Source organism: Scylla paramamosain, chromosome 8 (genome assembly GCF_035594125.1).
Source record: "Scylla paramamosain isolate STU-SP2022 chromosome 8, ASM3559412v1, whole genome shotgun sequence".
NCBI lineage: Eukaryota > Metazoa > Arthropoda > Malacostraca > Decapoda > Portunidae > Scylla > Scylla paramamosain.
Genome location: NC_087158.1, coordinates 22,109,540 through 22,121,879, shown reverse-complemented (window position 1 = coordinate 22,121,879; position 12,340 = coordinate 22,109,540). Strand labels below are relative to the sequence as shown.

The 12,340-nt window shown below is 33.2% G+C and overlaps 1 protein-coding gene across 2 annotated transcripts in view; it reads right to left on the bottom strand.

Moving 5' to 3' along the window:
* Positions 1 to 8,772: 8,772 nt before the first annotated feature.
* Positions 8,773 to 12,340, bottom strand: part of LOC135102970 (NECAP-like protein CG9132) — a 4,396-nt gene continuing 828 nt past the window's right edge. For both annotated transcript variants that reach the window (XM_064008732.1, XM_064008733.1), the window contains exons 2-5: positions 11,127 to 11,332; positions 10,402 to 10,592; positions 9,997 to 10,259; positions 8,773 to 9,588 (exon numbers count right to left, since the gene is read on the bottom strand). In XM_064008732.1, coding sequence (XP_063864802.1) covers positions 9,543 to 9,588; positions 9,997 to 10,259; positions 10,402 to 10,592; positions 11,127 to 11,332 — 706 coding nt within the window. In that variant the 3' untranslated portion in view covers positions 8,773 to 9,542. The remainder of the gene's footprint in view (positions 9,589 to 9,996; positions 10,260 to 10,401; positions 10,593 to 11,126; positions 11,333 to 12,340) is intronic.

The following is a 12,340-nucleotide window of genomic DNA, read 5'->3' as shown; positions in this document are numbered from 1 at the left end:
TCCTCCAGTTGATCACTTTTTCTTTGGCTCATACAGACACCTATAATGATTATGCTAAGTTTCCTAACATGTGGAGTATAATTAGTATTGTTGCTTACCTCCTTCTTTTATCAATAATCTTCTGTTGCGTTTTTCTCTCTCCTCTAGTCTCTTTCTCACCCTAATTCTCTTCTCAGTTAGCTTTTTGGTCAGACCTACATGTAAGTCATTGTATATAACATACATAACTAGTCCTGGTATAAAACGAAAATACGTAACTATATTCACTTATTAGTATATAACAATGTCCATAAAGTTAGCTTATCTTTAAGTGTCCTGCTGACTTAACAGAAATAAACAAATTACTTAGTCTCTTAAGTCACTTTTAGATTATTAGTTCCTTCATATCTACTTTCCCAGTTATTTATAATGGTATATCTGATATACATATTCTGCTGTGCTCTGCCTCTCATCATCTTGTCCCATCCTGTCTCACATCACCTCTCTATTCTCAGCCATCTTTTCTACAACAGCAACAATATGCTGGACACAAAGACAACAACAAATTCCATTATATCAAGGCACATTCACACACTGACTGCAAAAGCTGCATTTTTTCTTTTTTTTTTCAGTATCTGAATCATCAGTAATTTATCTACATCTAAAATTTGTAATTTAATACTTCAGTTTTCCAAGACATACATATTACTTTGTCTTCTTAAAAGAAAAGAAAATGCTACACCCCATACAGTGTACAAACAAAAATTAGTGTAATTTATTAAGGAAATTATTTAAACACTTGCCAGACATGCTGTGTAGACAGAATGGAAAGAAAACAAATATCATAATCAGGGTCACTTTAATAGACTTTCTTTGTTTCTCACACTTGTTGATGACTCAATCTAATATAAAAATCTAATTATATATAGGAATGATTCATCACAAAACATCAATAATGTTACAACTGACTGCTTACTAACAGTATTTGGATATTCCTATATAGTATGTTCTTTAGAGAGAGAGAGAGAGAGAGAGAGAGAGAGAGAGAGAGAGAGAGAGAGAGAGAGAGAGAGAGAGAGAGAGAGAGAGAGAGAGAGAGAGAGAGAGAGAGAGAGAGAGAGAAAAGGGAGCTTCCACTGCAAGAGCCACACAGCTGGAACCTCTTCCCTGAAAAATGATAAAGTAGCTCACTCTAATGTACTAAGTATTTTAAACATACTATTCGTATATCTTAAGATTTTAACATCTTTTATTGAGTTTCCTCCATAGCAAGGTATCATATATATATATATATATATATATATATATATATATATATATATATATATATATATATATATATATATATATATATATATATATATATATATTAACAACAACAACATTATTTTCGTGCTTTACACAATATTCATCAGACCACTGTCTATTAGCAATCTATGCACAGATAACTACATCTTAACACCTTCATCTAGTGGTACAGGATATTATTAACCTCAACATTAATGTTTAGAAAGAATCATAGTTCTACATCCACTATAACCCCTTAGAATTCAGGTGAATGAAGTGAAATCATCAAAAGGTACTTCCCTATATTAAGCTTTGACTTACTATAGCTACTAGACTAGTATAAATCAATATTCTGAATGAAGAGATTACTTGTTAAACTGAAAATTTCTTAATTAAAAACTGTTCAGCTTCAATTTTATCTGATTATGCAAGCTATTATATAAAAATAAACATCAGCATCTTATCTTCCGTTCATATTTTTGAAATACAATCATTTATATAGCAAGTCAAGAACATCACACTCAACTTCTTAAGAAAGGCAAGTTTTCAATCAACAATGGAAATCAGTAATTTGTCATTCACCCCACACCATTTTTTTTTTTATTAGGAAATAATATAAGGAAAATGAAGATAATAAAATGTTAATATATCACCATGGGTAAATCTGTTCATTCAGCCCTGTGGGACCCACCATTGGCAAGATATCCACAAATATTTACAGTTGAGTAACATTACTATTATATACTGCAAATAAATGAAAGGTAAATCAACATGGTATGATTAAAGCAGATAACACTTTTAATATAATTGCATATTCTGTGTCACTTCTGTAACAACATTACTTGGGAACAAAATAAAAAGGGTGAATGTTGAGTACATTTTTTTCTTAAATATATATATTCACTCCCTAATCCCACTTTAAGCACCTAAATAACCCAATTTTTAACCCACACTTCAATCCCCCATCACATTACATCATGCTGTGGTGCATCTAGCAATGACACCAGAAAAAAAAAATCATATTATCAATTCATAGCAAGTCTGTTGATTTATTTTATTTCCCTGACTCTGGACTCTGATTTTGATTGTTCTAAGCTCAAAAAACTTGTGATATTGAATATTTGTTCTGAGCATGAAGATACTTGCACTAGAAAACTTTAAGTACATAAATACTTATATATCTACAGCAAAGCAGGGTGTTCAGCTGAATGACTAAAATAAATTCTCACTAACTTCATGAACAATTTACATAAGTAACAATATGGAAAAAACTGGAAGTAAGCAGAGGGATGTTCACAGCCAGAGTTCCTGATCTTTGGTTCATTGGGGATCTAATCTGCAGAGTAAATCATCTTGGCCTTATCTTGAGTCTCCCATTAGGCACTACAAAATTTTGTCAAAATCCACATGAATTCTTAAACAAAACTGAAATGACCATGTGATATATTCTTAACACTATTTGTTCAGACCTAAACTTAAATTATCATATGATCCATTCTTAACATTATCTGTTCATGTCTAGTACCAGCCATTGCAAACTGCAGGTATAACAAATACCCTTTATTTTATCCATCCAAATGCCATATCTCAAAGCCCAATTACTATCATCTGATTATATATATTTGGTTTGTTCTCAATGGTAAAAAAAAAAAAAAAAAAAAAAATGTGTCACATTATTCATTGACTTAAGTTGTATTTGGTGAAAATCATTTTGCAGTCCATGTACAAGACATATAGTCACCAAAATGTTTTCTTGTATTTAATGGAAGCAACTCATGATTCAAAATAGAAAGAAAAGCTTCAGCTCTAAATCTTAATTCTGGCCTGATGATCAAAACTAAACATAAGAATGAAAAGATGGTATACTAATGTGAGAAGTATTTGTTTATTTTGCCTTGAGCAAGATATTTTTAAATCTGGATGTCACTATGAATACCATGATAACAATTAGGGGTAATGGTGATGACAAAGGATATAATAATGCTGGAGTTATTCAAAACTGTCTCTGTTTTAACTATACAGCACTGCAGAAATTGTAAAAGCCACATATATTCCCACCACTAAGTAAGAATTTAATATTTCCCCTTTTATCAGTAATATACAAAATGGTTGAAGATATAGTAGTATTTTATGTCACAGTGGCCTAACCCTAAACCACTTGGAAACTTGTGCCTTGCTATTCAATTTCACATTATTAAATTTATAGATGGTCAATGACCATGGTGCTGATCAACAATAAACCTAATCAGTTTCTTAACATGAAAAATTAACTTCCTACATATTAACAAGCTTAAATTGACAAATTAATTTATATTAATCAAGCCCATATAATTCAGCTCAATTTTCCACACTATCAGCATCAAATGTAAAGCATCATTATCAGTGCAAAGACCAAACACTCAATGATGCTGATCAAAACAAACCTGTACCTATTCTCTCTTTAGCTGATGTGAACAGACTCATTATAATATTACGTATATGTGAAACAGATAGATAGCTACCACCAAAATCTACAGAACTGGTTGATCCAAATCTTACTCATTTCCCATTTAACCCCACTTCTTCTATCAAAGAGGCAATACTATTATGCATCACCAACACACCAACCTTTCATAGCTGCCTTTTTTATGAAGCAAGAAATTAAATACTGGCATTTCAATTGAGGCTACAAAGGAGTCCTTTTTTTTTTTTGTGGTACCAATAAAATATTGCAAGAGATTCCAATTTCACTGTCAATGGCTGACAAAGCATATTCTAAACTTAGACACCCACATAAAGTCCAGAGCAAGAGTCTATAGCTGTTTGCTATGTGTCTTCACAATAAATTAGTGACAGTAATGTTTTAAGCCATGGAGATATGGAAAATGTCCAGTCCTTTGTAACATAGTATACTACAGTGATAGAGTCTGAAAAAAAATAAATAAATAAATAAAAAATAGAAAGAGAATATACAAAGTTTTGAAATGGTATCATCTTTCACCAAGTGAGAACTGAGAAGTGTAGGTATTTATTAAAACATGACTTCCTCGACACAAGCTGAAAAAGCTGAAATTGCATGGCAATGTATGTAAAATAATAAATTAATTAATAAAAAAGATTTACACATATAGTTTCAGTATTTTACATATCTTGGTCTACTTTTATGACCTGCCCACCAAAAAGTGGTTCAAGGATATGGCCTTAGCTCTTCCTGGTAGTAGGCCTATCATATAAAATAATTTATCAATTTATTGATAGCTCATAAATTAATTGCAAGTTGATTGTTGTATTTCTAATATCAACTGAAGATGGAGATATCAGCTGAATGGGAGACCAATTATACTGGTAATGTGTGTTTTCTATGCATTCCTGACCTATGTCAACTTCTTCTAAACCAAATAAATATAATATTTCAAAAAGGAAAATAGTTTCATGGCTATAAAACAATGAAAGGAATATATATATATATATATATATATATATATATATATATATATATATATATATATAGAGAGAGAGAGAGAGAGAGAGAGAGAGAGAGAGAGAGAGAGAGAGAGAGAGAGAGAGAGAGAGAGAGAGAGAGAGAGAGAGAGAGAGAGAGAGAGAGAGAGATATATATATATATATATATATATATATATATATATATATATATATATATATATATATATATATATATATATATATATATATATATATATATATATATATATATATATATATACTTCCAACTACACCAAATTAACTTTTAAGGATAAATGTCACCAATGACTGGATGTAACTTAATACACTAAATACATATTAAACTAAAAAGCCCAGCAATGAAAATAGTGCACAAAACACCAAAGTATTTGGCAGAATGCTTAATCTAAGTTTTAATTATACATATATAGGAATAAACATAAGAACACACACACACACACCAAGAGTAGCAGCATCACATCTCCTGGGTAAATATTCATTGCTGCAATGCCACTCTCTCCAGTGAGATACAACACATGATGCCAAGACCATCCCTCCATCACACATAAAGACAGCTTTAGTAGAGACAGGAAGATAGTTCTTTGGGAAAACTCAGTATTTCTTCATAAGAAAATACAGGGATCCCAACAGAGATCTCAGAGTCCTATGCAGTTATTTATAATGCATTATGGATTTTGGAAACCCATAGGTGTACATCTAGTAAACAAAATGGTGAACTATAAAACTAAGGAGGAAATGCTCAGTAACATGTATATAAAAAAAAAAATGTATACAATAAAGGTACACATAAACCTTAAACAGCAATTATTGTAAGTACATAATCAAATATTTGCCAAAACAACAAAGGCATTAAGGAGATCTTTTTTAAGACCTGTCTAGTGAACAACACAAGGAGTAGCAGCCCTAAAGAAATGGAAGAGATGGGCACTCACTCAAATATGTAGTAAACAGTTACTTTAACCGATTTTTCTCATAGCGAATAAAAAAAAAATTTAATCTAAGTCTTCTTACATATATTCAACTTAATTACAAGAAGCAGTAACTGGTTATAAGAAGCAAATGAGCCAAAGGACATTCACTAGTTATGTGAAACTTCCCGATCTTAAACATGTTAATGTAGTTATTACAAAGTGAGGATTCCTCATCAAGAATTCTCAAAACTGAGGCATGGCAGACTTTTTTTTTTCTGGATTGTGCATTACAGTGATATCTCAGTTCTGGTACGTGCACAAGCTGAGATATCATGTCATTTACATGAAGTATGCTCAGTATGAATGTTTGTGAGAGAGAGAGAGAGAGAGAGAGAGAGAGAGAGAGAGGAGAGAGAGAGAGAGAGAGAGAGAGAGAGAGAGAGAGAGAGAGAGAGAGAGAGAGAGAGAGAGAGAGAGAGAGAGAGAGAGAGAGAGAGAAAGCAGTCTGGCCCACACCACATATCAATGACTACTTTTATTCAATACAGTACTACAGCACAAACTGAACATGTAATGTGTATCTATTATATTTCTGAAAACAGTGCACCAGACTGACATCCCCATGAAAGACAATAACAGAAACAACTCTCACTCATTGTCACCATCATACCCAAAATTCTTCCATCATATCTTGTGCCCTAAGACCCAAGGAAGAATATCATTTAACATTTTTTTTTTTTTTTTTCACAGTATTACCATGTTGCTTTTGAGTCATACAGGTATAGAAAATTCACAACTCTTGAGGCTTCTGGATTTTAGAGTTCTTATAAAGGATTCTCAATCTGTAATGTGAAATAAATTTCTTTTCAACAACAATGGTGAAAGATTAATGTTCACTAGCCAGTTACATTAACTGTAAATTACAAGGAATATCTCAAATTCATAAATGAAGCTGAATGCAGATTTACTCCATTTTCAGATAGATTATAAGATGCATAATGAACTTAAGGCTTTAATCATTCAAGGCAATTTCTTGTACCATAAGTAATTGAAAGCATAAGTAATTATCCTTTAATTAATTTGTTATTCTTATTACTGAAAGTGCTTATAAGATATGTTTGAGGGAGCCTTTCAGTATAACATTTTTTTTTTTTTTGCTATATTCCAAGTTATCTTGCTGCTGATGATGCTCTCAATAAACTTGACTCATACTAGGATGAATATTTTAGTGCCGCACCACCAGTGGCCCTTCCTTGGCTCCAGCCTCTAAGTACTGTACTGGATGAAAACCTTCATAACAAACACAATGTTTTTTGAACGCTCAGTATGATATATTATTGCAAGCTGCTCAGTCATCATCTTGCCCTCATTTACCAGCACAAATTCAAAAAGTAAAATTTTCTTATGTACATACTTACACTTATGTAAAGAAAAGACTTTATTTTACTTAAAAATTAATCAACAATATAAAAATTTTCAACACTTCTATGAATTATTACAAACTTGTTCTATCTGAAACTGCAATAAAATTCAGTGACTGACACACACACACACACACACACACACACACACACACACACACACACACACAAACACACACACATTATAAGTTGACTGAAAGCCAGCATGTAGATTCCCCAATAAATTCTATCAATGAAAACTTTTAAATTTAAAAGCAAGTGAAACACAATGTTCTCTTGCTAAGCAAATTGTATATGTATTTTAATATTTCCAAAACAGTAAATATGTGATTGGTATCATTTATGTTTATGTTCAATAACTAAAATTCACAAGATATTCAATAGTTCACAACACCTGTCTATAATCTAACATACAACACAAAACATTCATGTTTCTGTAAATCCTATTTTTATCAATATGTATGTAGTATATATATACATATTCTATAGAAGGAACAGGTTACCTCCTCCAGTGCATAGTATTTGACAAATAAGAACACAAGAATTTTGTGTCTGAATCAGAGAGCCACATTCTAGATTATCATCCAAGTATTTTGGTATCTAGTGAACCATTTTTTTGGTAAACAAAACCAGAGTATGCTGTGGCTCAGTTGGGTGTAGAAAACAGTATGCTGGCATGTTATTATGTCAGTCATCGTCCAGCTGTGATAGAGGGAGAGTGTTCTTTTCTCTCTCTCCAGTTCATATTGCAAGTCAGCAGCAATTTGAGTTGTCATAACATAAGCAATAAGGAAAAGGACTTTATCTTAGCCTGGAGGCTTGACGCTACCAAACTACATACATACACATTGTATCCATACAGAGTATCAAACGGATGGTAAGTGATGCTTTAGATTTGGCCAAGCCATAACTCCACCAACAAAAGTACCATTTTCTTGTAAGAAACAAAAATAAAGAAAGGACATGTTACTCAAAGACTTGTTAAAATGGTAAAATTGTTAAATTGTTAATGCAAGCCTTCCAACACTCTCAACCATTTTTTGCATCACATTCTAAGTAACCACAGTTCCTCAGTGATTCTTTCAGAAAAATAATAACTTTATTCCAATAAAGTGAATAAAAGTCTATAAGAATAAAACATGCACATGTTCTCCCTCAATCACAACTCTGCAGATAATCGATGTAACAACATGTTACCATCAACACCATGTTTTTTAAATAAACAGGCATACACCAACAAATGAGAATCCAGCACAACCTATTGTGTCATAGACCACTAGTTTTTTTTTTTTTTTTTTTTGTGTGTGTGTGTGTGTGTGTGTGTGTGTGTGTGTGTGTGTGTGTGTGTGTGTGTGTGTGTGTGTGTGTGTGTGTGTGTGTGTGTGTGAGTGAGCACATGTGTATATGTCCTGGTGAACCATAACATGAAACAAGAGCTAGTGGTTAAGAGCTTCACCTATGCTTCTGAGTGATCTGCTTCACACGTTCAGTTTCATGACACAGTACACGAAATTCTTCTAATGTCAATGACAGCATTAAGTTCAGTTATATCTGCTTCCATTTGATTACCTTATTTGTAAGCCAATATCACTGGTTGTTTTAGGCAAGAATATTTAAACATAGGTCCTCAAAATAATGATAATTTTTGCATTCTTACTTGTCAGTTATTCTTTCCAAACTCCCAACACAGAATGTGCAAAATAATTGACCTCTATATTTTGATATTTTATTCTGGTAATAATGCATATCATAAGTGCACACTATTGCCAAATTAATCTAATACTGCTTACTTTGACATGTATTTTGTTAAAACAAAGGAGGAGACCCATAAATGAGCTTCTCCAGACTATTTTTCAACAACAGCTTAGAGCTTACTGCACTTCCTTTGATATCAAATAATAGGAAACATGGCTTACATATGCCACTAAATTAAATAAACAAACACTTTGTAGCTTAACGTTTGAAAAGGCCCCTCAACCTGCAAAATGAAGAACATGAGCCTTCACTATGAGAGAGCTAGATCAGCCACCCATAAGACAGGAATCATGTAGTGACTGGTAACTCAGGAACATCAATGAGAGTGAACACAACAGTTAAAACATGCATTGTTAAGTAAATGCTTACACAGCATTAGCCAACTTCCATTAACTGCTAAAATAAATTCATATTAAATATTCTCAAATTCACTAGTTCACTTTCAATCCCACACTAAAAAGTTAACTTTTCCAGACAGTATTTTGGAAGCAGACAAGACTACACAGCAGTCTTGAAATCTAATTAGGATCATAATAAGGGAGACCTGTAAACCTCAATGGCCCTGTTGTTCATTAAAAAAAATAAACATCCTATTTACAGGATAAACTGTAATAATTGAAAACATCCTTGAAGTACCAAGGGGTAATATCTACACTTAACACCACTTGTCATGCATAGGGTCCTTTGGGTGACTGCAGGGTGCAGGGGAGCTCTAGCAGCCTAACACTTAGAAGGTCACCCAACCACTGCCTGAACCTCCACTTGGTGGATTACTGTGGAAAGAAGCATAAAAGAATATGTAATACACTGAAGTTGTGGAAAGAGTATTTAGTTATACCCTACACCAAAATTCAATCACAGTAGCTTTCCTTATACAACCACCCACTGTTGTTCATGGGAAAAACAAAAGCATTAGAATTACCTTTAATTGTGCCAAAAACAACAAACAGTTTGGCATGCTGGACTGCTATTGTCAGACTTAACAGACAATTACTGTATAATTTCATGCTTCATAGTGTCAACTGTCAGTTACCATCTAAAAACTAATGGCTTCTAAGGTCATTCAGACTCCCCAGCAAACACACACACACACACACACAAACCTCTATTCACAATGAATAAGTGTGCTACATAACAGATATCCCATAATGAACACCTTTAATACTGAAAGAACCTCTCACCTAGCTGGCGTTGGCTTAGGAGGGGCACTGGCAAAGTCTCCCCAAGATTCCCCACCTCCTGCAGCTGCTGACTGACTGTCTGAGCTGGCAGATGCATTAGACAGATCTCCAAGAATATCCACATTACTTGCTGAACCAATCTTTGATGTTGCTGCAGGGGCAGGAGGAGGTGCCAGCTTCACACCCCCTGGTGGAGGAGGAAGGAGTCCCCCAGCTCCTGCCTTGGGCTTGGGTCGATTTGTAGCTTCTTGTCCCTCTTTCTTCTGCAGAAAGATAAATATCACTCAAAACATAGCTATAAAGAAATACACTGAAAAGTGAATCTGAATTTATTCACTTTTAAGATATTCCACAATATATTTTAAATTTTATTTGCTAATGAGAGTATACAATTAAGATACTTACAGTGATTTTCATGTTAATCTTGATAGTCTGCCCATCTTTGAATCCAAGGTCTAGATTAGGTTTTCCTTCTTCCTTTTCTTTCTCAGCTTCCTCTTCTTTCTTTACCCACTTGAAATGATCTTGTAGAGCAACATTTAAGTCAAAGCTATCTGACCGATCACCAAATCCAACACCAATAAATGCTGATCTTCCTGTAGAGACAAGTCTAAAGTAAATACATTGATTAACTAATAATTTATAATGAGCTACATATATTTCTGATGCCTATTACTTTTACAGCTTGGTTCCAAAGACAGACATGATGTGCCTCTCCTGGTTTAGAACTATTTATTCTTTGCATATTGCTGTAAACTCAAGAATTTCTGATATGCTGTACTTGAAGGTTTTCATCACTCTTACCTTCAGACCACATCAATGTTTTACACAAAAAGTAAATCAACTAATCAATAAATAAATTAACAATGTGCATCACCTCAACCAACTCTTTTCACTCATTTGGTCACAATTTACATAAATATATTTACTACAAAACAGGTAAATATGAGAATATCAAATAAAGGTCTGAGTCAGGTAAATGCAGATGGCAGAAGGAAGAATCTAAATAGTTTTTTTCTTTTAAAGGATTTTTTTATGAAACAATGATTTTTAAGTTTTTACATCCTGATTGCAAATGACATTACAGAAAATAAAGTACAATATAAAAAAAAAAAAGTTCTCTCACTCACCTCCCTCATCTTGTATCCTGAGGACAAAGTAACGTGACGAGTCTGTCACAGCCTCAATGGCCACACCAGGGTACTTGTCTATTGGGCACTTGGCAAAAAGTTCTCCTGATACTTTGTCTTCAAGCTTGATGATGCATTCATCTTTCTTGTTTACCAAGCGCATTCGGCCAGTCCAGTCTGGAGCTCCCAGGTTCCAATCTGCTGCCCTGATAGTGACAAATACAGAGTGACAAAAAAGAAGTTGCTAAGTGCAGGAAACAACTCATAAAATGGAGGGTATGCTCTGAAATAACTGCTGAGAATGACTGTGACCGAATGAACAGTTCAAAATGAGAGGCTGAAGAGTGACACTAAACTGGAATTTATGCATGACATCAACAGAAGCTTAAAACAATCAGACCATAGTATGAAAGTAACTGCAAGTATGGAAGAGTATGATGATGTGAAAACTAATGCAATGTAGCTTAGACAAGGTTTGTATACTCATTCAGAAAACTATTTTTATTCAGATGACCGATGGATGCAAAAAGTAACCATGCAGGATGTCTTGGAAGGGTTGGTACTCATGCATGGAGATGTATCTGTTAATAAAGTCAGCTTTCCTTTAGTTCCCATTTGGCAGTTATCTACAGCTATGAAGTAAATGTATGAAAAAATGTGATCATTACACAGACTGTTTGATGCACCATGTGGTAGTGGATCAGCAAACCTGCCAACATTTCCCAAGGCCCTACACTATGTTTCAAATATCATCGTTGGTTGTGTAAAATTGGCTGAATGAAAATCCTACAGTACAGTTTTCTGTACGAGTATACATGTTAAAAGACAAAACATACACCTACAGTATGAATAATTAATATTCATCATAAGCCTATCAACTGCATGACAAAGATCTCCTTCAAATAGTTTTCATGATCATTAAATTTACATTTACTGAAATGCCAATTTTATATAAAAAGAAAAAAATATATGTTTAGGAATAACTGAATGTTGTATTTGGTACTTTAAACCAATAACTAGCAGAGTACATGGTTAAAAGTACACCTGTACCATGTATTCTGAAGTAATGAGAATGACAATCACATTAAAATTCATTGAAAATGCTTTCCTTTGCTCCTAATTACTGTTTAATTAGATTAATCTATTATGCAATTTTATTTTTACTTTACTTCTCACTATTACTTTTCATTCATTCAATCTTTTTATTTCATTTA